The sequence below is a fragment of the Magnolia sinica genome, chromosome 17 (genome assembly GCF_029962835.1).
Source record: "Magnolia sinica isolate HGM2019 chromosome 17, MsV1, whole genome shotgun sequence".
Taxonomy (NCBI): domain Eukaryota; kingdom Viridiplantae; phylum Streptophyta; class Magnoliopsida; order Magnoliales; family Magnoliaceae; genus Magnolia; species Magnolia sinica.
The window spans coordinates 1,376,344-1,403,453 of NC_080589.1; the positions used below are offsets into that span (position 1 = coordinate 1,376,344).

At 40.5% G+C, this 27,110-nt stretch overlaps 2 protein-coding genes across 2 annotated transcripts; one reads left to right on the forward strand and one right to left on the reverse strand.

Moving 5' to 3' along the window:
- Window positions 1-3,048: 3,048 nt before the first annotated feature.
- On the reverse strand, window positions 3,049-5,841 carry LOC131230932 (chitinase 10-like). Its single transcript, XM_058226957.1, has 3 exons — window positions 5,517-5,841; window positions 5,096-5,252; window positions 3,049-3,418 (listed from the first exon to the last, which is right to left on the reverse strand). The coding sequence occupies exons 1-3, from the start codon at window positions 5,839-5,841 to the stop codon at window positions 3,052-3,054; spliced, it is 849 nt and encodes a 282-aa protein (XP_058082940.1). The 3' UTR covers window positions 3,049-3,051.
- Window positions 5,842-13,216: 7,375 nt separating this feature from the next.
- On the forward strand, window positions 13,217-15,210 carry LOC131231401 (agamous-like MADS-box protein AGL80). The gene has a single exon (XM_058227567.1). It carries the CDS (start codon window positions 13,785-13,787, stop codon window positions 14,646-14,648), a length of 864 nt encoding a protein of 287 aa, XP_058083550.1. The 5' UTR covers window positions 13,217-13,784; the 3' UTR covers window positions 14,649-15,210.
- Window positions 15,211-27,110: the final 11,900 nt, after the last annotated feature.

A 27,110-nucleotide genomic window follows, 5' to 3' on the forward strand; every position in this document is an offset into this window, starting at 1 on the left:
GTAAATTCCCTAAAACTAATGGAGAGCGAGAGGCACTAACAGAAACAACCTTTCAAAAATCACACATGCAGAAACCAACAAGGAAAATTTCAAAAATAAAAATGATCTAATTAACAATAATTCATTCATTTTTGGGTAAAATACTACGCTTTATAGGCAAAAAAGCTCAAACATTACTACCCGTCGGGCATAAAAGTTGGATTGCTTGCTCAACTAGTTTCATGGTAAGACAATCGTTAGAGATGATAGTCTTTCATCACGTAACCAGGCTTTCTTATGCAAGATAATTATGGTTTGCGGGAAGATGGTTATCTATTCGTTACTCAATTGGGCTTGTAGTAAGGTGGTCCGTGGGGTGACTACATGTTTGTTACTAATCGGGTTCCGTGGTGAGACATTCAATGGTAGGTAGATCTTTAATAATACGGTTGTCACATAGTGGGGCTTCATGGTGAGATAGTTGTTAGAAATGACAATTCGTTCATAATCTTACACGACTAAATTTTGTGGGCGAGTTAAATGTATAGTTAGACGATCGAACTTTTGTTACTTAACCACATACGTCTTAGATGAGAAGGTTCATGAGGTGAGAACATGTTCATCGCTTCGGGTTCTCACTCTATAACAAGATAGTTGTGGGAACAATTATCCCTTCACTGCTTGGAACCTCACTCTATAATCAAGGTCGTTGTTATTCGACCACCTATTCATCACTCGACTCGGTTACGTGGTGAGACAACAATAGTTAAATAACAACTTGTATGTTGCTTCAATCGAACTTGGTAGTGAGATGTTCAACGAAATCTCTAATCACGTGGCAAGACAGTAATCTAATTAATTTTCATTAATCATAGACATAAGGTGGCAAGCTAATTAATTGTAATTTAATTAATTTTGGCTGGTTCACAGCACACCGCTCACTAACAGTGGATGTGCTAGATTGAATAATAATTAAGGTAAGTGTTCATCGTAGACGAAACATTGTGCTGAAAGAGTGATGTTATGTTTGTAGTGGCACGGGATCCAAGCTCTTTATTTTATACTGAATCTATAGAAATATAAGTCGGTTTGCTAGATACTCGTATTAGAATTGAGATTCAAAATCTTCTTTGGATTAATTAGACAATTAGTAGACATGGATCATTACACTTACTCAAGACAAGTTTTCGATATCTTTTATAATCTTTTTGATATTCACATAATCAACTCGCATCCGAAGCACGAGGCCAATAATGTTCTATCATATATTACTATTAACAACCCTCTTAGTTAGTTGTGTGTTTTGGAACATTCTACTTATAACTCCACGTATATGTAGCCACGTCTCTTGCCATATATTATGAGAAGGATCACCACCAGCTAAAAAAGCGGCTGTGAATGTCCTTTAAGTCATTATTCTAGGAAACACCAGATCCACACTCATCTTATTAACAACTTTTACTCAAATTCTTTTAAACTTGTACATGTCTCCCATGACAACCTACCTTACTCTTTACAATCACCTCTCACCAATCGTATTGGTTGTAAGGATTTCATCCTAATATTTCATATCATGTAGTGCTACGTGTCAGCATATCATTTCTTAAATCTGAATCGTTCAAATCATTTGTAACCCATGCAAAAGGATCAAATATTAAATGCAGCATTTTCGTAATGACAGATGATGTACAGGTGGCCTATGTGATTTGTTGACACGTGGCATGTGTGGGTATGTGGACATGCCAAGCCCTTACACATTGAAAATAAGACAAAGTAAAATGATTTGGTTTAGACCCAAGTGAAAAAGTGGCTTGTCCCCCACATTTTTGCCACTTGGTACCGAACTAGTGGTGGACCTTAAATACTGAAATGACATATTTCATTGGTCCACATACACTTAAATACATATTGGTTGGTGGATACTTTTCTAATAAATAGCACCATTTCATAATTTGATGGAACTTGGCGTGAGATCTACACCATTTGTAGTGTGGCCCTTAAACTCTGACCAGGCCAGCTGGGCCTCACAAGACCCGGAACCGTTCTCGATTAACAAATGGGTCTGAAATTCAGTCCTGGGCCCAACTCCGGCCTCTCACCCCCACTCAAGCCCAGCCCAAAACAGTCCAGGCTGTAAAACCCAAACACGTGCCAATATGGGACACGTGTGACAGATCCGAGATTTTCATCTACTGGCCCACACTGTTTATATTTCTGGCCAACTGTAAAAAAACAAATGAATTGGGAAAAGAAGATTTATTTAAGCCGTCCATTACTTTTGTACAGCGTGGGCCACCTGCAGATCTAATCAGTGTTAGAGCACTGATGTAGAGCGGGTTGTGGACAGTTTCACAGCCAAGATGGATAGAAAAGGCCCGGTGGACGGTAGAAGTGATCCAGACCGTCGCACATTAAATTGAAGGGATCTCGCAATCCGGAATGAGTTGTAAAATATATGATTTTAGTGTAGAACGAGCTACTTTAGCCACCTAATCCTGCTACACCGGGTTGCATAAGTCAGATTTGCAAAATACCATTAGATCAGCAGTCCTTGTGCTCAACGCAAATAGGATACTTACTATTTTTGGACTCGCGCTGGTAACATCACGACCTTCTATTTACAGTAAGTTGTGAATTTTAGTAATTTTTTGTAATTTGATTTTGATTTCTCTCCCCCCTCATTAATTAGTATCTCTATTTAAAGGGTTATGAGCTTGTTTATTTAATTCATGTGAGTAGTCCGGAAGACGCTTGTTATCCCCTTGAGGAAGACCCAATGGTAGAACCGAAGGACCGGATTACCGTGGAGAGACATGACCGGATTACAGTAGAGTCATGTCTCCGGAGTAACTTAAAAGGTTGATACATCAATCAGAACCTTCCATCTAGTGGGCCCCACTATACATCGCAAAAAATTGAAAACGAAACATATATCTGATGAACCTAACCATCTAATGAACACCCTTCAAACCAACGGCTTCAAATAGAATTAGTTGTCTGACAGGAATGAGTTCTAAAAAGACAGAGACCATCCATGGTTGTACTCACTAATTGGACGGTCCCGATTCATACTCAAAAGGGCTTCTGATTCTCGCAATCTAAGTTGGGCCCCACATCGACACCAAACAGCTGTGCATATCGTTGAAAATAGCCGATCCGATCGTTGACGCGGCCGTCTCCAGCTCTCCCGCACTCCAATCCACCGTTGATTATATTCGTCACAAGCCCAAAACCGCTCGTTCGGTTCGCCTCAAGATCCGCTTTCGATGGACGATACCGCCCCACCATGACGTCATGGCACGACGGTTTTGGCTTCTGCTCCGTCATCCAAAACCAGAGAGCGGTTTTGAAGGCGGTTTCCGAGCTGTTCGTAACGGCTTCCGGGTTTCTCAGGCCGTCGAAGCCCAGCGCCTTCCCGGCTGGGCCATAGTTGTAATTCCTGCGAAATATCATGGGCAACTATTAATTGTGAAGGCTCTTTGTCGGCGATGGGTGGCTGGAATCCTCTACAGCATCTGTTATAGGAAGCACGTGTGTAACACACGGTTTTCCTCCAAATCCACTCCGTCTATCGGTTTCCACACATCATTTTTACCGTACATAAGAAAAATAATCTTGATGACAAACTCAAATGGGCCACACCACAGTAGCAACGTAAAATCACGCGTTGCGTTCCTCACTGAATCGGACGCGGATTGCGTCCGCCTGGCAGAAGATTTGAGTGGCCACTGTGATGTATGGGTCTTATCCACACCGTCCATCCATTTTTTAGTATCATTTGAATCCAAAAATGATGCAGATCCAAGGCTCACGTGGACCACATCACAGTAAGTGGCGGTGATAATGATTCTCACCGTTGACACTTTTCTAGGGACAGCCGTGATGTTTATTTTCCATCCAACCTATTCATACAGTTACATGGACCTAGATGAAGAGAACACATAAATATTAGCTCCATCCAAAACTTCTGTGGCCCTCAAGAAGTTTTCAACGGTAAGAGATTAATTCCCATTGTGTAGTCCACTTGAGAAGTGTATTTGCCTAATTTTTGGTCTTATACCCTAAAATGATACGAAAAAAATGAATGGACGGTGTGGATATATCTTAATCACTGTTATGATAACCTGATGAACGGTTTCGATGGAATATAAATAACATGGTGGCCTGAGGATTGTTTCTATGGTAGGCGTTCACATCTATACTGTTTTCCTATGGTGTGGCCCACCTGAGTTTTGTACCATGTGATATTATAACTGACGTCAAAGAAAATTAGGTGTCGAAACTGATGGACGGATTGGAATTTTCACGCATGTCACGGATGTTGCACGCTCTTCCTACAATAGGTGTCGACAGTAGATTCCGGTCCCGTGATGAGCGGATTTTAATATTGGAGTTTAGAAATAGAACCTGATCACGTGCGGGGAACCGTACCATAACTTGTGGTACGGTAAAATCTTTCCAGGCAATATGCCACTTGTTTAAGATCAGTCCTCTATATGGCCTACATGGATGCTGATTCATACTGTCCGTTGAACCTTTATTCAAACGGTGTGGCCCATCTGATTAGTAACTGGCCTGAAATTTTGTACCAGGTGATCTTCATGGTGGGGTCTACTGTTTTTATGGTACTGATCTCGTAATCACCTGCTGGGACCACAATGGAAAAGAGAAAGGCATGTACCATCCTCTTTTAAATTTACAGATGATCCTAGCCACTCAAAAGATGTAGGTGGATGTGAGCAGTTAGCTGTTCCATGATTTTATCTCCTCTGTAGATCGAATGGCTAGTATTGTAGAGCCCAAGCAAGCGAAATGGACTGCCAAGTAAATCTAGGATACCAACTGGACGATCCTGTCCATCCAAAAATGGGCCTTTGTTTTCTATAGCCATCAAGCTTTCAAGCCTTGGGCAGGATGGTCCAAAATTTTGATTGGACCTGCTCTCCATAAACAATCACAACCGTCTATTTTATAAGTGATTCTCAAATGGTAAGGATCATCTGAGCTGGATGATCTTTGAGTCCTAGCTCGATCGTGAAGTGGGGACTAGACCTAATGGACGGTCCAGATTGATTTTCACCAATGGAGCATTTCTGATTGGTCAGATGTATCTTACCATGAGAGCTGGATGGGTCCTCTTCCTTTGTATGACTTGCCAGGATAACAAGGCCATTGCTTGTTGGTGGAGTCGCAGTAGTCACTTTGTGGACTCACTTCCTCTTTAAAACATAAGCCCCAAGCATATGGTCCATCTGGTGCTGTGGCCCACCCTCCTGCAATTTAGTTACCAGTCAATCTGTGAGAGGATATTATTGGATGTGTACGTGCGACGTGCACGTGTGCACGATGTTCAAGTTGGCCCAGCAGATGAGTGTATCTGAGTAATACTTGCACCACGTGATCTTCATCTTGGGGTCTACCTTTGGCACGGCTCAGATGTCTTACACGTGTGACATTTGGCGGGAAAAATGGGGTTTCATGCAACCTTAACGGAGAGAGAGAGAGAGAGAGAGAGAGAGAGAGAGAGGGTGTTTTACCAGTAGTCTCATGGGAGATTTGAGCGAGAAAAGCAGCAATCTCGCGCTTGCGGATAGCTAGTGGGCCGACATTGCCGAACTTAGGGAAGCATCTGGCGGCTCGGATTAAAGAAGGGTAGGTGTAAAAGTCTTTAGCAGGGCATGCATTGTTATCTTTATGGAGGAAGATGGAATTGAAGAGGGATTCAGGAAGTAGGGCTGATATGGAGAAATAAGCTTCTGTGCTTTGTATGGAAGAAAGGAGAGAATGGCAAGAGAAGAAAAGAAAGAAGAAGCAGGGAAGAGAAAAGGGAGATGAAGTCCTTGTAAGAGAGGAAGAGGCCATGGCTCATATCATGTATATGTCTTTGACATGCTCTCTATTTATAAGAAGAGTGAGAGACAGAGACAGAGAGAGAGAAGCTGGTGGAATGTCTATGTGAGCTACCGTGATGTATGTGTTTTATCCACACCGTCCATACATTTTCTTCAGCTTATTCTAGGGCATGATACAAAAATAGTGGCATATCTAAAGCTCAAGTGGACTACACCACTGGAAATAGTGGGGATTGAACACCTACCGTACGTTGAAAACTTCTCGGTGGCCATCAAAGTTTTGGATCTAGCTGATATTTGTTTTTTCCCTTCATTCAAGATTATATGACTTAATAAACATGTTGGATGGCAAATAAATATTTCAGTGGGCCCTCAAGAAAATTTTCATGGTAGGCATTAAATCCACACTGTTTCCTATGGTGTGGTCCATTTGAGCTTTGGATCCGAATCATTTTTGGCACATGACCTAAAATGAGCTGGAAAATGGATGGACGGCGTGGATAAAAGATATACATCGTGGTGGGTCCCATATAGCTTTCCCATCGGTTAGCTGGGTGATGTAGCGGTCATCAGCCAATCCGCGTCCAGATGAGAGCATACTTTTCAGCTCCGCTCACGCGGCATTTACCCATGTTGAGGTTAACCTTTGACTTGTTCTTCATCAGTGACCATTCAGCCAGAAATTACGTGCTCTTCCCTCGGGTAGAGATGTACACGAACCGAGCTAGGTCGGTTAGCTCGATCGACTCAGACTCGAAAAAACACAATTCGACTCGGTTCGAAGCTGAGTTCGAGCTGAGTCGAGCTGATTTTTTGAGCTTGAAAATGAGTTTGAACCGAGTTGGAGCTTGCCCCAACTCGACTCAACTCAGATCGAATCTAGTTCGAACTCGGCTCAAATCGGTGCAGGGTATATAAACTTTTTAAAAATCTTAACCTAAGTTTACCCCCTTCTTTACCTCAACGAACCCACGCCCCTACCCTTACCCTTCTCAACCCACACCCGACTTCAGACTGCCCGAACTCTACTTTCTCTCCCTCTTCCAGTCTTCGGTCTTCCTCACCTCTCTCTCTCTCTCTCTCTCTCTCTCTCTCTCTCTCTCTCTCTCTCTCTCTCTCTCTCTCTCTCAGCCTATCAACCACCTGCGAGGCTGCACCGCTTGCCCGAGGCCCTAGTCCTTGAGCTCTCTCTCTCCCTTCGAGGTTGCGCCGCTTGCCCGAGGCCCCCACTCGACTGTCCTGCGGTCCCTTTCCTGTTCGGTCGCCCCTGTTCAGCTGTCCGGGGGTCCTACCTTGCCCCGGTTGCCCCTGCTCGACTGTCCGACAATCCCGAACTCGGCTCGAAAAACAAACTCGAACTTTGCTCGAAAGCTCGAGCTTGAACTTAGCTCGAAAGCTTGAACCTGGCTCGAATTGGTCTGATTGCTGACCGAGCCGAGTCGAGCTAGAGATACTGACTTAGTCATCGAGCCGAGCCGAGTTCGAGCTGGGTGTGCTTGGTGACCAAACCGAGCCCAGCTGAGGCCAGCTGGACTTGGTTCGACTTGATGTACACCCCTACTCTCTGGTATTTCTAGTGTACACATGATGGATAACCACATGTAGTAGGATTCTCAAAAAATCATCGAAATCCAATCTTAAAGACTACCCAGACATGTGCCCACTTTTAAGAACTCAACGCATGAGGAGACTATCCAATTGCTAATTTCCACGATCAAGTACCTCATTTTCAACTGTGATATCTTAACACATGTGAATGTGTCGAATGTGAAAAATGATAACTAATCTTTTATTTATTTATAATTTATTTATAATTTTTAAGAAAGTGGGCTCAAGACATTGAGATTTCATTGATATGAGAAAATTTACAGCCTTTCGGGTGGGTTCCAACAAAAAGATTTCGGACCGCACCCATCATATGAACACAATCTAGGCTTGACACTAAGATCGGATGAAAGCATCCCGGAGGCCTTTCCCTCGAAAGCTAAAAAAAAAAAAAAAAAAAACCATCAGAACTTGTCTTTAAGGCTATTAGAAGATTGAGATCCTCATCAAGAGCACTTGATGGATCCAAGATCGGCCTTATCCAGAACCAAGGCGCCTCTAATCAGCCTCGGGAGTTCAGCTCAGCATTGGTAGAGTTTGTTGGAGCATCCTTCGCTAGCCATCCTCACCAAAGCATCCACTACCGCGTTACCCTCGCGGAAAGTGTGATTGAAGAAAGGTTAGGATATGGCATTTATGGTGGATGGCTCCCAATCTGTACAAAATGATAACGGATCACATACAGGCAATATACCACAACTTGTGATACAGTATAATCCCCCCCAACAGGATAAGTGCTGGACATCTGTATCACCCAAAAGGTAAACCCTACCATGGAGATCACTCTTCTCGAAAATCGAGCCGATCTGATTAATAAGTATGCCACACTAATATGGTCAACCGTTATCCATTGATTTCAAAGGTGTGGAATTCTTGATCATTTGAACTGTCTTATCTTTTTTCCTAGGTGATCTTCATGGTGGGGCCTACCATTTTTATGGTACTGATTTCCTACACTAGTATCATGTTAGCGGAAAAGATGGTATAGTACCATACTTCATTGTACCTTCCTAGGGGTGTACATCGAGTCGAACCGAGTCGAGTTGGCGTCAGCTCGATTCAGCTCGGCCACTAGCTAACCTCAGCTCGAGCTTGGCTCAGCTAGGCCCTCGAGCTTGACTGGCCAGCTTGGCTTGGTTTAGTCAACAGCTCGGGCCAGTTTGAGCCAAGTTCACCATTGTAGCATTTTCACAAACACCCGAACTGCACCTTCAAAATCTCATTGTATTTGAGACAACAGTAATAGTTTTATAGGTATTTTATCAAACAACTTTTAAGCAACATAAAAATCAAGAAAAAAAAAAAGGTGTTGGTTTCATATATATACCTTCATTGCCACCGGGCCACACTTCTTTAAGTCATTTCATCAAACATTTGGTGAGCAACATCAATATCAAAGTAACTAGGTCACCGAACTGGTTTGATCCAAGTTCGATTCGAGCTAGGTTCGATCTGAGTCGAGTCGAGCTGGGGCCAGCTCAAACTCGGCTCGAACTCATTTTCAAGCTAAAAAAATCAACTCAACTCGGCTCAAACTCAGCGTCGAACCGAGTCAAATCGGGCCTTGTCGAGTCAGTCGAGCCGAGCGAGCTAACCGAGCTAGCTCGGTTCGTGTACACCTGGTCCTTCCCAATATCTGATTCGCTATATTAGGGGAAAAAAAAAAAAAAAAGAAGGCTTGGATGAACGTTGACTTATTCGGTGTATGTGTAACATCGTGCGCGCCGTGTCGGGAACGTCTACGTGGGGTCCTTGATCACCGATCCAGGGTCTCATCCCTTGAAAAAGTCTACGTGCACAGATCTTAATCATCCAATTTTTATCTCCTTTAGGTTGAATGTGGGCCAATGATGAATCATATTTATTGATCGTGTGTCCGAAAACTAGAAATCAAAGAACAAGATTATTCCATAGGAGAGATTTCACTTGTGCCATCCATAATTCATAGTGAATTCCATAAAGATGGTCTAGATCACCGGATCATGGATGAAGAACGCGAGGCACCCATTCAAATGGTCCATAGCTTCTAGATCGTTTTTCTTTATACATGTTCTACCCCATCCATATATGACATTTATCGTTGACTCCCATCACTTTCTCATTTGAGTGGAAATGTCGACACAACGCATATCTTGCTGTGATGAATGGCCATGATCGTTTTCATTTAAATATAGTAAGAAAAAAAAAAATCTAGATCTTTTCTGATACGATTCCCAAACGCCATATCAAACGAGAACAAAATTACATAAACAAAAGCCAATTTTTTTCGAGAAAAACTTCGATACTCTGGCAGAGTGTGGTGGATGATACGCAGGCACTTAGAAATTACCTAGAAATTGGATACGTGGTATATAAGAAGTCAAGCTAAACCGTCCAAATTATGGTACCCAATGTATATTTATCATGGAACAAAAATTCAGATTGTTTCGATTGTTTTACTATCAGATTGGTGGACATTTATAAGACAGTTAAATATGAAAAAATCCAATAGCCTATTTTCACTAACAAGTGTTCATACACAAATGAGAGATTACGATTATTCAACCAATCTGATCTAGGGATAGTAACTTTGCAACTGCAAACTTCACAATCTAGTCGGTTTTGTTTGAGTTAATGTATGCCACGTGTACAAGTCCGAGGTGCCTGAGTATCTAGTGGCATACATGACCTGAGTATCATATAGCCCGTTTTGTTAACACTATTTGCCCGTGATTTACGAATGCTACATCCAAACAGCAAAAAACCAAAGACCAAATTAGGTAATATTAGAATGCTCAATTTTGGAAAAAATAATAATCAAGTACGGTCCATAAGGATGGATGAATCCTGACCATTGAAAAGAAATAAATATCAAGATGATACATCAGCCATCACTGTAGTGGACCTGATTCATTTGAAAGGCAGACTAGAACTCCCTAAAGTGTGTCCAAACAGGCTCTTTCTCCAAATATGGTTGACTTGGAGACTGGGAGTGGATTAGGTGTTACCCCAACGTGTACTACTTCATTGACGTGCACAAGCTGTTATAGAGGGCCCCAACAATTTTCAAAAGTTTCTGCAGGATCTACCAAGGGACTTTGGGGCCCACCGTTACATCAACGCCGTTTATCCATTTTGAAAGCTCATTTGAGGGCATGATCCCAAAATTGAAGCAGATCCAAGTCTCAGGTGGACCACACCACAGGAAATAGTGGTTATTGATCATTAAAAACTTCTTGAAGCCCCCAGAAGTCTTGGATCAAGCTGATATTTATTTGGTCGCTTCATCCATGTCTTTATGTTCTTAACAATAGATTGGATGGCAAATAAAAATTCCATTGACCCTGAATAATTTTTTAATGGTGGATGTTCAATCACCATTGTTTCCTTTGGTATGGTCCACCTAAGAATTTAGATCTGATTCATTTTTGGGATCATCCCCTAAAATGAGCTTTCAAAATGGATGGACAGCGTGGATGTAAAAAGCTCATATATTAAGGTGGGCCCAACAGTCAGGAATCCACCCACTGATAAAGACTTCCAACATTGGCTTTGCACACCTTTCCACGGGGCAACCGCCAAGCTCGCAGGCTTACAAATGTCCAAGCCCGATCTGAAGCCCACCAGCCCAGAAGCCCAAGGTCCAGCCCAGTGCATTGAGAGCCAAAATTGACGAATTTTGATAGAATGAGGTGGCCAGCATCATTGCTACCGTTTAGGTGTTGTTTCCACCCTTGGATGCCATCCATGTAATAGATCCGACCATTCATCAGGTCTTGGATGTCGTAACATACCATATATCCAAGCGAGCCGCACATGCACTTTGAATTTGGGCCGTTGACCTTTTTTTTTTTTTTTTTTCTCTAAATGCCTTTTCTCATACAGCTCTGACCTGTCTAATTGGCGGACTTCCATTATTTTTTATGATCCTGAGGATATTCAGTGTCCACTACCCAATGAACAGTCCGGATCTCTCACACGCATCCATCCGATGGTGGTAATGGAGCCCAACATTCTACCAAAATGCATATTGGTGATACAACAGTATTTTAAATCCAGATGGGACCCAGATTAGACCGGTTTGTACCAAAACCAGCCACAAAAAGAGCCGGTCATCACTAAAAGCCTCTGTTTTCAATTCAAGGATGGCTCTTCGAATGAGTTGACCGACCTGATTCTCTGCTAGGTCATCTGGATGGTGGGGCCCACCATATGCACGGCTCAGATGTCCCACACTAATGCCGTGTCTAAAGGTCAGAGACCTCAAGCTCCTGTCACCTGAAATGCAATTGCCAGCCACTTCAATGAAGAGAATTTAAGGGGCGTGTGCGAGAAAAGGGAGCATGTTGCACGTTCCAGCTACTTCTGCAATAAAAGAGAAATAAACAAGACGTGCACGAAAATTGAGAGACGTGATTTTAAATGATTTCGATTCTCGTCTGCATATTCACACGTGTATTCTACGTACCTGTGAGGCTGTGACGCTGTCCATGTCTAAAATATATATATATATATATATATATATATATATATATATATATATATATAGTATGAGAATTGCTCACCTACATGCAAGGTTCCACAACTTGTGGTACGGTGCTATCTTTCTCGCCAACATCTTACTTGTGTATGACATCAATACCATGGAAACGGTAGGGTCCACCGTTAAGATCATTTGTAACAAAGATCAGGCCGCCTCGATCATCATATGGGCCACATTGTTTCTTTGAAGGAAAACCGATGGTCTGATACAACATTCATGTGTGGCCCACCCAGTTATCGGATCATCCTGAATTTGGAGGATGGCCTTCATGGGTGGGCCCTTGTTTTTACTATTTTCTGATTTCGTAGAAATGTGGCATCCGATGTGGTTTGGCTAGTGACGCTGCCACCAGCCAGGTGGCTAGTGGTCGGTTCTATGTGGACCCAACATGATGTATGTGTTTTATCCACGCCGTCCATCCCTTTTGAAAGATAATTTTAGGGATTGATGCCAAAATTGAGGTGCCTATAAATCTTAGGTGGACCACACCATGGGAAAACAGTTTTGATTGAATGTCCACCATTAAAAACGTCCTAGGGCCCTCTGTAATAGTTATTTGACATCTAACATGTTGATTGGGTCATATAGACTTATATGAAGGGAAAAATATATATCAATTTGATCCAAAACTTTTGTAGCACCCGAGAAGTTTTTAATGGTGGGCGTTCAATCAACACTGTGTGGTCCACTTGAGATTTGGATCAACTTTATTTTTGGGCCTATACCGTAAAATGATACGGAAGAATGGATGAAACACACATCATAGTGGGGCCCACAGAGCACCGACCACTAGCCATTGGCCAGTGGCAGTGTGAGTAGCCAATCCGTTTCTATGGTACCGTACGTTGCCTGTACCTGATCATTTTCGTGTCGTGTATCTATAGAGAAAAGCTTAGATACCTAAGAAATTGTACACGTGGCATACATGTAATTCAGAGTACGCAGTCCAAATGGTGGGCCACACTTCATAGATCATATATCAAAATGTATAATTAGCTACTCTGCTAATTGATTGATTGGTGGACAGATATGATGGACGGTTAAAATCAATTTTGATTTTGGGATGATAAGATAGTCCGTTGGGTCCCACAATTTGGTTATTTTAATTGGGATCAATGCACGCCACGTAGGCAGTGCCTGGTTGTCAGCGTATTAACCATCACACTCTTCCAGAGAATCAAATAACTCCAGCATCGTATTTCTCAAGCTTCTTTTCTTCTTAATTTCCTGAATATTGTCTCATGAGGAGTCGATTTCTCTACTGTACGTTGTTTTATTTTGAGAAAAGTTTTGATTCTCTTACGGTGTATGTCCATCCATATGCAGCCAGAAATTCATTTACACATGGAATGAACAAACCCCAATCCAAACCGTTCAAATAATGGGGCATACTGTAGATGGGCCATAAACATAAAATCACATGGAAAGGACATTAGAACCGTCCAATCAGTGGCTAGAAACTGGAGGGTTAAAATGAAAAATAGCCAATGATCCCAAGTAAAAAAAAAAAAAAGAGCCATGTGAGATTACACGTACGACGAAATAGCCAGCATGGCACCTGCCCTGAATGTGATACACCATGGCCTGCATGGCTAGTGCGTGTGTCGTGGCTGCTGTAGTCCAAGCCCTCTGCCCTGTCATCTCCTACATGCTACATCCAGATATGCACACGTGTTGTGGACAGCTAAGCCTATCATTAAAATGAATGGGTTGTCAAATTAAAAACCCTAATGTCCAACTTACTTCATATTAATATCCAAATATCAGAAATATATATCTTGAGATCTCGTTTCACCTAAAAATAGTAGCATATTCAATCCATCTAAATGCCATCTAACCGTCCATTCCAATATCTCCTCACCCAATATCTAACATCATCTTATCTCAACTCCCCCATGCATTTTCTCTCTATAAAGCTGAGAAGGGAAAAGCACCCCACAAGACCCACAAGACCCAAAGCTCATTTTTTGTTTTTGGACCACCTAGCCATGGCACGTAAAAAGGTTAAGCTTGCATGGATTGCCAATGACTCGTCCAGGAAAGCCACCTTCAAGAAGAGGAAGAAAGGGTTGATAAAGAAGGTGAGAGAACTGAGCACCTTATGTGGGGTCCCTGCATGTGCAATCATCTACGGACCACAGAGCTCGCAGCCGTTGGAGGTGTGGCCCACCTCGGCAGACGCTGTAGATGTCATCATGAGGTTCAAGAGCCTGCCTGAGATGGAACAAAGCAAGAAGATGATTAACCAGGAAGGGTTTCTCAGGCAAAGGTTGGCTAAGCTTAAGGAGCAACTAAAGAGGCAAGAGAAAGAGAATAGGGAAGCTGAAGCAAGGGTCCTGATGTATGAAAGCCTTGCTGGGAAGGGTTTGCATGGTGCATGCATGGAGGATTTGAACAAGTTAAGGTGGTTGGTTGAGTCGAAGATAAAGAGTGTGCAAGAGAGGATAGAAGTCCTTAGGCGATCGGCAGTGCCAGTGAAAATCCAAGCAAAGGAAGAGAGCATGAAGAGAGAGGAAGATGTGGAGAAGCTACAGGCTTTTGAGGTGGTGGCCATGGAGATGGAGGCTCTACAAAGGCAGCAATGGTTCATGGAAGTGATGAACTCACATGAACCAGTGGGGTATGTTGGGGGGGAGTTGATGGGGCCATTCGGTGATAGTAACCCATGGTTGGATGCTTGTTTTCCTTAGGTTTCATTGTAAACGTTTCAGTTATTATTACTATTATTATTATTATTCATAAGCAGTACCTTTTCTTCCAAGTTAATGCATGTATATAAATAAAAAACAATGTTCTCTTCAGCTACAAAAGCCAATTGAGCTTTTTCTTTCTTTTGCTTCCTTTCTTTTTTTCTTTATTTTCTTGGCTTTTCTGACCTCTTTTTTTTTTTTTTTAAATCTTTTTCTTTTTCTTTTTGATAGTGTGGGAGAGGACTTCTTGGGCTTTCTATAAGAGATTTGGGACCGAAAGATCTTATAGGTACGGAATTTCCCAACAACTCAACATGGCACAAGTTAAAAATCTCCTTCAATTTGAAGAGTCACCATGGTAATTAAATGACTTGGAATACTCTTTTAGATCATTTCCCCTTCTTTTCATTTCCCTCATCCCTCATTATTCCATCAGTCGAGTGATTAAACCGTTTACTAGAGTATAAGAACTATAAAAAATAGAGAGTTGTCTTGTGTATGGCAAGAGATTCTAAAATACTTCCCAGCTTCTTCGGATCGAATTTGCCATCATATCTCTAGATAATCCTCATAACACTCAAATCTATGCAATCTTAGTGCACCAGTAACCATTTTTAGTGCTAAGCAAGCAAACAAGGCATTGTATTTGTGTTCTCGTGAAGCAAGCTATAAAACGTACTGACTTTATGCCAATGGAAATAAAATACTTCAATGATGACCGAAAATACAGCTATTTTGTATTTTGGATGCAACATGCAATGGTACAAAAGAACCATGGGTTTCTTTTGGATTTCGTATATTCATTACCCTAGTTGACTTTCTTGTTAATCTAATAGCCTAATAGCCTAATAGCCTTTGGATTAATAGATTTAAACCACAAGCATCAGTGTCGCCAGATCTGAGACCATTAAGAGAGATGATCGAATCATGAGCGTCAGATCCTAACAAACCAGTGTAATAATTAGATCACACGGGAATTGACACACGTGCTTCCATGGTGGATTCACTCTGTGATTGATTGAGGACATAAGAGTTTATTAACTATCTAGATGTGCTTCAATGGTGGATTCATTTGGTATTATTAGTAATGGGTTTCCTAATTTAATTGTGATTGGCATTTAGGAGGCCTAGTCCGTTAATGGTCACATGGTTAGACCTATCAAAACAAACGGCTTTGGTGAAACCCAAAACCTTTGGTCCATCTTGGATGTAAAGGGCCAAAAATCCTGTTCTAAAGACAGTTTTAAATCAAATTCCTGTTGGGAATTTTCAAAATCAAATTAAAATTGGGTTTATCTATCAAAAGTAATGGATATGATAGGAACTAATTGCGAGTAACTCAGTTGTAGGCTTGGATTTTATCCATGGTGGAGCAAATACTGTCTTAAGGAAAGTGAGTCTATAATGCAGCTTGATACCATTTTCTTCGTTTGCCATGGATAGCCCATGCATGGAATATGAATTTCTACTGTCTATTACATTCTTGAAAAGCTTAATTGACTTAGCAAAAGTGGTCAATGAATTCCATGTGATTAAGGGAAGAAGCTGGGCCACATTTAAGACCATAAAATTTCATTTAAATCTCTCCATGATCCTCATTTAACCATGGGGATTTTATCTAAGCAATACCTTATATTGGAGTTACAACATAAAGTGGCCATCACCCAAAGAAGAGGGAGGGCCCTTTGATCATTTTACCTTCTACCTTCTAATTATTTCTCTTTCTTCATTATATTAATATACACATTGATGCATGCTTATGCGAATTGATGTATGATGTGTGATCATGCACACATGTCGGCATGGGCGTGTGCTCCGGTTTAAGAATTCACGTCGCACACACTCTCGGCTTAGACTTGTCGAGAATGGACCACATCACTCGGACATCCTCATATGTGCATGCCATTACTTCACCATGCAAATCCATGCTTGGAGGATTATGACCTGCTGAAAAAGAAGAGAGGAGCTTTGTTAGGTCATGATCCATAGCTACTAGCGTTACAGGCTAATGCATGATGATGAATACCAAAAAAAAGGCTGATATATCCATTAGATGCACTATATGTGAGTGCTGGATATGGCCACTGGTAGTTTTCTCCTAGCCATCCATTTTTCGCATACACGTGGGATCCACCTGGTAAGTGGACCATCCTGGTATGCTCATGGAGAGACCCACATGATAAAAGGCCTATATCTCCACACACATATGCCATGTTGACACAAAGACTACAAATCGCCTTAGATGCACTGCGTATGTTTGTTGGATATGGGCCACTGGTAGGTATTTTCATATCCCCACACACATATGCCATGTTGACCCTTACACCAAATATCACCTTAGATGGACTACATGTGCATTGGATAGGGGCAACTGGTCATTCTCCTAACCGTCTATTTTTCTCATACGTGCGGTCCACCTGATGAGTGGCCATCCTGGTATATTCATGAAGACCCTCACATGATGAATGGCCCATATCCCATACACAGGTGCTATGTTGACACATGCACCAAAGATCCCTCAAGCAACTAAAAAAAAAACTAAGGAATGATGATGATGATGATGATAGTTGTGTGGTGATGATGATGGACCTTTCTTGGACTTCTTCTCTTTAGGATGGTTGAAGAAAGTGCAAGCTTTCCTAAATGGAGACGTGATTGTACGAACCCAAGAAGCCATTGATCTGAGAGTTTCAAGAAACTGAATGAAGTGTCTGTGCTTTATATAGGAATTATATTAAAAAGATAGAGAGGTAGGGCTGTATATGAAAGGGGAGGCAAGATCCGTGACTTCAGCTGCATCTGATGTAACCCCCTTACTTGCATGGGCACATGGATCACATAAAACAAACGGACCAATGCCTTGGTGCACTCGTACGAGTGCACTTCTTCAGGGTTCATCTCTCTCACACGTGGGGACCTTGTGTGTGATGGAGATCCGAGCCGCTATCCATGCAGTCCCACCATGCGGATCCCTTTTGCCAAAAAAGGTAGGCTAATATGATTATTGCGTCAGCCACACATGCAAGTTGAATCTGAAGTGTTGGTAGATTTTTTTAATTGTTTAGCAATCAGGTGGGCCTGATATTTGAGATCTGCTTGATGAGCGGCTTGGATGTCTTACAGAGTATACAGATTGCCACGAGTGTGAGACACGTACCAAGAAAATGCATTTCCTTAAGTGCGCTACCATTGCTCTGCAAGCTGACGCTAGAGAAAATAACATTTCTTAAGCAGTTAGAGTGAGATAGATGATTACAAAAGCCTTTCTTGAATGGGAGAAAAGGTTCAAATTGACCCTTTTGGTGGATGAAGAAATGATCCTCGACCCTCAGGAGATGCATGCTTTCCTCGGGTTGTTACTTCATAGAAATGGGGCCAACGCATCCATGATCCGTACCATCATTTTGATGGGCACCACAATGGATTCACATGCTTCAAATATAAGTTAAATAGGAGACATATAAAGCAGAGGTGAAGGAAAGAATTACAGCAACTGTCCACATTCAACTGAAGAAGGGCAAAGATTGATGGATATAACCTTTATAGCTGGTCATCTACAATGGATCCCAGTAGATCAACCATCTTGATCACTAAAAATCTGGGCCCCAGTTGTACGAATACTATATATGAAAATCTTCAAATGGATATCGGAGCTGTGTGAGATCTATCCGTGACGTTTACGTAACATCCAAACCGTGCATCTGGTGAGCCTCCACATCTTCACCGTACATACCTTGAATCATCCTAATTGAAAATTCATTTGTAACACACCACATGGAGAAATGCACATTCATGCCTAAAAGATATATATATATATATATATATATATATATATATATATATATATATATATATTCACGCTGTGTATCCGAAATCGGTTTGTCGTAAGTACGCTATTATCGTACTGAGAAAACTCTGTTGGGCCCACCGTGAATGTATATGGTTTATCCATTCCGTCCATCCGTTTTTTACAGATCATTTTAGGTGTTGATCCCAAAATTGAAGTATAATCACAGCTCAAGTGTACCGTACCACAGGAAACAGAGAAAATATTGATTTCCACCGTTGAAACCTTTCTAAGTCCGACAGTGATGTTTATTTGTCATCCAACCTGTTCATAAGATAAAAAAGACATAGATGAAGGGAAAAAATAAATATCAGATTGATATAAAACTTCTGTGGCCCCCAACTTTTCAATGGTAAACGTTCAATTTACACTGTTTCAATTGGTGTGGTCCACATGAGATTTTGAAAGGCTTTATTTTTTTATTAGGATACTAAAATTATCTTTTAAAATGGATGAACGGAGTGGATAAAATTCATTAATGACAGTGGGTCCCACATAGTACTGAGTTACTCAGTATGCTTAGGGTACTAAGTTACAAAGTCCGCAATCCGCTTCCGGTGTATCCTGCCTTAGTTTGGGTTTGTACCTTCACCCTAGTGGGGCACGCCTGATGAACGGGTTGGATGGAATATACACAGCACGATAGGCCCCACATTCCATCAGAAAGTTTCCATGACCATAGTCACCTCCCCAATATCCCAATTGTTCCCTTTGGTGTGGTCCACCCCAATTATAATAGACCAGCCAGAATTTTGGGTGTGGTCCACCCCAGCATCTCTGAATTATGATCATTACCATGCATTCAAATGTATGGGTTCATTCCCATCATACAATTCTAAAATAATTACCCAATAAATCATTAAAGATTATCTTTGATTAATCACAATTTCCCAAGCAGGTGAGATAATTCTCTAGTAATATAAAAAGCTTACTCCCTTAAGCAATATTTAAATGCATGATTGCACGTACAATGAACTTCGATTAGTGTACAATCGATTAAAATATGTAAAAGATGCCTTATCCTCATACTTAGAAGTAAATCATATCTTATATTTAACTGCCAAGATGATTCCAATATAAAATGAACGGTGTAGATGATTCGTAGGAGTCAAAAAAATATAATGATATGGGTAGCCACCATTTTCATCTATGAAATCCTAAAGAAGTTATAGGCTGATATTAAGGTGATCAGGTCTAGATCTCCCGGTAGTAAGTAATTAATTTCATTACCTTTCATTGTGATCATGGGTCAAAATCCAACTGTCTGGATCGCATAACGGTAGCGTCACCACAGCGTCAGCGACCCTAATCACACATTGACTTTCCAGCAATGGGGCCAAAACTAGATAAGTGTGACGAAATGTGATAAATAATTGTGTTGAAATCACCAATATTATGATTGAAACTAATCTTCATTAAGGTTTTATAATACCATACGTTGGGATTTAATTAATGTTTTGATCATGGTTTGATGTACTAGAGAGTCTAAAATTGGCACCCACGGCGCCGCTCAACATTGTTGGGGGCCTTAGGCAAGTCATAAAAATGAGACTTCTTAGTTTAAAAATAAAAAAATTAATAAATTCAAAATTAAACCATAAATTTGCTTCTTACCTTTTTAAATGCAAAATTACTAATTAATCTAATTAGACATTGGTGTGCCACTGTGCCGTTAGAAAAATGAAGTTAGAATTTAATTTAGAAAAATGAAGTTAGAATTTAATTTTTTGAGAACTTAATTAGCAATAAAGTAGGTACTTGTGGTCCTAGGTTTTAGGAGAAGAATTTATTGGAAATGATGTTATTATATTTTGAAAAGAGACGATAAAGTTAGACTGTTATTATTGATAGTGTTAGTTTTTAGAATTTGTTTTTATTTTCAATTTCAAATTTGTAAATTAATTTTTTGATGTTCCCTGTTTTGTAGGCCTTTCAATAAGTTTTATTTCAAAAATTTTAGATCTTTTTTTCTTCTTAATTTTAATTTTGCTATAATATAGACCTTCATAATTAAGAAATTTTAATTTTGCTATAAGATAGGGCCTTCATAATTAAGGGGCCTTAAGCGATTATTGCCTCACCTGCCTACCCCTTAGAGCCGCCCCTGGGTACATATGGCCCATTCATGGGCCACCTGAGGCATTATAATTTGGTGAATGATCATGATTTAAAAACCATGGTTGGAGGGTTATAAATTAAAGTGCGTCACACTGTTTTTATCTTCTGAACCAGAATCAGTAGGTTTCAGTCATTGGGTTAGACAGTCTACAAGTCCCACTTGATACACTTTTAACTACTGAGTATGTATGGTGGTACAATGGTACTGTACCTTAATTCTCTTATTATTAATACTTAAAAAGGGTGGCTTATTGAGGTAAAGCGGGTCATGAACAATTTCATGGTCAAGATGAACTAGAGAAGGCCCGATTGGAGGCAGAAGTGATCCGGACCATCAGAACCTTAAAACAGGCATATCTTGTAAACAGGAATGGGTTATTTGACGTACCATATATGATTTTGGGTAGTAGAAGCTACTTTAGCCAATCAATCCTGCTACATCGGGTTGCCCACACCAAATTTGTGAGATTCTATCAGAATTGACAGTCAAAAATCCATTTTATTTTTATTTTTATTATTTATAATAAGTTTTATTTCAATCATAACTTTTGATCCATTGAGTTTTAGGAGTCGTACCCAACATAAAAAGGGCTTAGAAAACCTAGGGTAATAACGTGGTTAGGCCAAATTAGACACTTACTATTTTTGGCCAAAAACCATGAAATCTAGTAGAAATCACAGCCGTGTACAAATAGTAAATTTAATGTTCATATTAAGGCACAATTTTTTAGAGTTTGAGTTGAATTTTGATTCTGAAACTTAATCCTACGTTTGATATTATTATTTAAAGGATTGTAATTTCATTTTTATCATCAATTAAATTATTTTTAATTTTTATTAGAATTTATTTCTTTTCCTGGTGGATTCAAGAAATTTCTGTCAAAAGCTTAGAGAAATTCCATAGATTCAGAGTAGTTATCCTTGACGAATACAATACTTGACCTCATCAAGTCCATCCCTGCGTCACTTATACATAAAGGGAGCTGATCTCCTCGGCTCAGTGTATGGTAACATTCTCTTACGCCTAGTTGCAATAGGACTTGTTGGCATGAACATCCATATATATAGATGGAAGCGGATTGCGTAATGAGTGACTCACTCCGCTTGAGTAACTATGCTTGGTGTACTGAGTAAACTCTATGAGGTCTACCATGATTTATGTATTTTATCAACTTTGTCCATCCATTTTCCTAGATAATTTTATGGCTTAAGCCCAAAAATGAAGTATATAAAATGTTCAAATAGACCACACCACAGGAAATAGTTGAATTGAACTTCTACCGTTGAAAATTTCTTGGGGGCCACATAAGTTTTAGATCAAACTTATATTTGTATTTTACTTTCATTCATGTCTGTATGATCTTATGAACAAGTTGGATGACGAATAAACATCATTGTGGGGCTTAAAAAGGTTTCAATGGTAGAAATCATTATCCCCACTGTCTCCTGTGGTATGATCCACTTGATCTTTGGATATGCTTCAATTTTGGGCTTAACCCCTTAAATTAGATGGAAAAACGAATGGACGGCGTGGATAGACCACATACATTCAAGGTCGGCCCAAGTGAGTTTACTCGGTACAATAAGAGCGTGCTAAGCAACTCAGTACCAATCCAATTTCTATTTAGACCATATATATATATAGGAAAAGGTTCTACGCGGTCGAGTTCATGGGAACTTCCCATGAGGTTGAGTTGTGTGGGCCTCACTATGATGCCTGTCGAACATCAACACCATGCATTTGATGGGTCTCCTTTAAATAATGGGATATCTCAAAAATCAATTATATACAGAACTCAGGTGGACCATACCATCTAAAATCATGTGAAGACATTCCTAAAACATATAAAAGCACTTGGTGGGGCCCACCTGAAATTTGGATGCGTCTAAAACTTGGTCTAACCCCTCATCCAAGTGGGACACACATAATGGATTTGCTAGATTTGTGAACCATATCTCGGTGGGCCCAACAAATGATTATGAATATTTTCATGGAGGATAACCCTCTCAATTTTTGTATGTGGTGTGGTCCACACAAGTCACGGATTGACTTGATTTTTAAGCCCTAGGCCCATCATGGAATGGTGCATCTGATTGATGAGGTAGATGTTCGACATGCATCATGGTGGGGCCTACACAACTCTGTTGGGATTTGGTCTACGAAATCACACAGATATGTATCTTAGATAACAATCTAAGAGCATCAAGCAAACACAAAAGAACAGAAAGATTTAACGTAAAAAAAAACCTTAGGGCCTATTTGGATTCGTGTATTAGACGGGATTGTATGGTATTAAAGGGTTTGATTTGACATTTACGGTGTTTGGTTTCGAGTGGAAATGAGTGGAAAACCATGCGCGCGAATACAACGCGGAACTAAAAAAATGCAACCATTGTGATGTATCGTCAAACATCTCGACTGCCATCTGTATAGCCTATTCAATGCGTTGTATTTTCGCCATTTTTCATGCCTATCTCTTCCAAAAAGGAGTTCTTCTCTCTGAGAAAAAGGAAAACAGCTGAAATTCAAATAATTTTTCTTCTCCTTCAAATCTCTTCTTCCCATCTCTGGTTGGTGAATAGGATCGGATTCTGTCATTTTTCTTCTTCAAATCTAGCAAGAAGAAGAAGAAGAAGAAAGCCTATCTCCTTTGTTTTTTAAATCCTTTTGCTATATAGGTTTTTGAAATCAGTTCTTGTTTTTTCGTTCTTTTCTGATATCTCAGTTTTAAAAGGAAAAAAAATACAAGAAATAGAGAACGATTGATATTGAACGTTCTCTTTTAAGTTTTTTTTTTTTTTTTTTTTAAATATTTCTTGTACTGCTTGTTCTAATCTTTGTTCTTGAAAAGAATATCTGAAAATCATATTCAAATGGGTTTTTCTCCTTCTTCTTCATGTTCTTTTTGTCTTCTTTGAACTCTTTTACACTTTTTCTTTTAATGGTTTTTAGTTTTCAGAGTTCGATTCCATTACCAACATTTCTTACATTATCAGCTTTGATTTTATCTACAATTGCAATCTTTACTTTCATATGGAAGAAAGATATTCCGGAAGCAAATTTATCAAAAGCTGAGATTTTTTTAACACATGACGGGCTAAAATTTCAGCTAGAAAAGGAGGTTGTTGATCTGAAAATTTAGCTAAAAAATAATGCTAGATTGATTGGACAATACGCAGGCGTAATACGTCATATCTAAACATTAATCTATACAAGAAATCATATATTTGGCTAAACAATATCTCCTATCCAAACATTGATTAATGACATGTTGATTTGAATGTATTCTGAAAATCATCCAACGTATACATGAACAGTACCCAAATACAATTCAGTATACCCTAATATGTGAATCTAAACAGGCCCTTAAGGGAAAAAAACCACGGCACAAAGCAACATAAATTCCATTATAAAAGCAATGATTTCAGAGATGGAAGACTTACCCGGCTTAAGCAATTCTCAAACCTCACCTTCTTTCCACTCCTTGAAACCCTAAAACCCTTTTTGAAATATTTAGAACCTCTCAGAATTCCTCTGGAATGACTCACAGTCCCATATATATCCCTATTTATAGGTTTAAAAAGAAACCTAAACAAAATCAGAACCAATATTCGTAGAATCTGCGTTTCCACAATCGAATCTACGTAAACCTTCAATAACATCACACAACCTTCGATGTCATCGAAGAAGGATAATAATATTCCAGCGACTGGGGCTAAAAATCTTGAAAAAACTTGATGAGATCCACCGGCTTCAATGTCGTCGAACTGGCTTCCATGACATTAAAGGTAGTTCGATGTCATCAAACCATTAAAAAAAAAAAAAAAAAAAACAGATTGGAGACATCTATTTACAATAAACTGGACCTAATGAGAAGTTCCCATGTGCTCCACCACATAGAACCTTCCCATTACGGCAATGTGATGGTCCTAAACATCTGTGACTGGAACTAACTTGTATACAGGATCTTGTCAATCCATTTTTTCACTACTCTGACTATACAGTCTAGATCATCTGATCTATGTGATATTTGAAGGCCGTGTATAAGAAGTGGACAGTCCAGATAGGTGACATGGATGCTAATTAAAGAAGTCAAAATTCACCTAGGACAACGTCGACTGTGTGCCATCTACTCTGTCCACACATATTGAGTCACATCCACATTCACCACTGATAAAGTTAATTTATATTAGGACATGAGCTTAAAATTTTAAAGATTCGTACTTACTCAAGTCTATGGGCCTCACCACATGGGATGATGGGATGGGATGCCAATTCACATAATCTATAAGATTTTATTTTCCATCTTAACCCAATGACCAAAATTCAGTTGGATCTATAACTTTGATGGGCCATACCACATGGGATGAGGGAATAGGATGCCAATTATAGGTTTATGTGTAGGGGGCCACCATGGTGTGAATATTTCATCAAATCCGTTGATCAGGTGTGAGCCACTAGAATGGGGAGAGATGCCAAGTTCAGACTCATACATGAACTAAGGCAAGCCACACCTTGAGAACTTAGCAGTTTTGGAAGAAATTTTGCATGTTCCTATTGCTGTGGGCCTTATGAGCTTTTAGTGAGGATTATAAACGGTCCAGATGATAGTTGTCACCTGATGAACGGAGTGGATTTTTCAGATACAACATGGTGGACCCCACGGACCACCGTTGAAACCTTCCCGGGCCCATCTTGATGTTTACATGGGACTCGGATTCGGTAGTAACCCCTCCAGTACCGAGCTCGTACTGGTTGTTGCTGGAAAAATCTTCATGGGTCCTGTATGTATTTTATCTATTCCGTCCATCCATTTTGTAATCTCATATTAGGGCATGGTCCAGAAAACAAGGAAGATCGAAATCTCAGGTGGACCACACCACGGGAAACGGTGGTGATTGAACGTTCTCCATTAAAAAACTTCCTAAGGCCCACTGTAATGCTTACTTTCCAATCAAGCCGTTGATTGGATCAGACAGACCTGGGTGAATGGTGAAAACAAATATCAGCTTGATCCAAAACTTTCGTGGCCTTCCAGAAATTTTTAACGGTGAGCGTTCAATCACTACAGTTTCCTGTGGTGGGGCCGCCTGAGATTTTGATCTTTCTCAATTTTGAGCTCATTCCATAATATGAGATCGAAAAAATGAATGGACGGCGTGGATAAAACAAATACATCATGGTGGGGCCAGAGAGCTTTTCGAGCACCGACCAGTACAGTGCCACTACCGAATCCGAGTCCGTTTATATGCCATACAAACGGGACAGTGGGTTCCGGAATTTACTCGATTTAATTGCAGTGAATAACACGCCACGCGTACCATTTCGAGTGCTTGCGTACGAAGCGTCGTACGCAGCTAGAGTATCGAATAACTACCCGAGTAAGAACGAGCCGGTGCAATTAGACCTCTCAACGGGCCGGGCTAGGGTAGGTATCAGCCCGGATTATGAACTGTTTCGGGCCGGGACGTTCCTATTTATAATTCTAAATTTTCAGGCCCGACTCGGCCCAATAACACTCCTAGGTGTAATGTCATACGGCCAAGACAACCAAAAGGCTGACAGATTCCATTTGCGAACGTCGCAATCCAATAATAGAAGGTTGATGATGCCATTGGATTTCATGCAAGCTGTACCCCGTGCATGTGGGGCCCACCCATTAATTAAGTACTGTCTCAGTACTCGACCGTCGGACTCGGATTCGGCAGTAGCCTTTCCATTATCGACGTACGTACTGGTCGATGCTCGGTCGGCCCACTCATCTATCTTATACACTCCCTCTATTTAATCATTTTGTTGCATGAGTCAAAAAATGAGGCAGATTCAACAAAATGAGTCAAAAAATGAGGCAGATTCAAATCTCAGGTAGCCTACACTGTAGGGGTTGAATATCATCGCGCTCACGGTTAAAAACTGTCTAAGGCTTACTGCAATGTTTATTTGCCACCCAACCTATTGAGTGGGTAGAATCACACAACTATCAACAAGGTCATAGGTCCGAGTACCCGTTATAGGGAAATCTCAAGGTGGTTTCAACAGCAATCACTTCCCAACCTACTTTTACTTGTGGCGTGGCCCACCTGAGTTTTGGACCTCATAGGGATCGGATTCCGTCCGGGTAGCACCGAGTTCGTTCATTCTATGACTGTGGGGGGCCCACCTTGATGTATGTGTTGTATATACACCCTGACCATCCATTTTTACAGATCCAAATCTTAGGTGGACCACACCACAGGAAGCGGTGGTGATTGACCATTAACAATTTTCTCGTGGGATACAAAAGTTTTAGATCAAGCTAATATTTATTTTTTCCCTTCACCCAGATCATGAGTGACCTTATCAATAAGTTGGAAGGCAAGTAAATATTACAGTGGGCCCTAGGAAGTTTTTAATAACACGCATTCAATCACAACTGTTTACTATGGTGTGACCCACTTGAGGTTTGTATTTGCTTCATCTTTGGGTTCATGAGCTGAAAAAACAGATGGACAACATG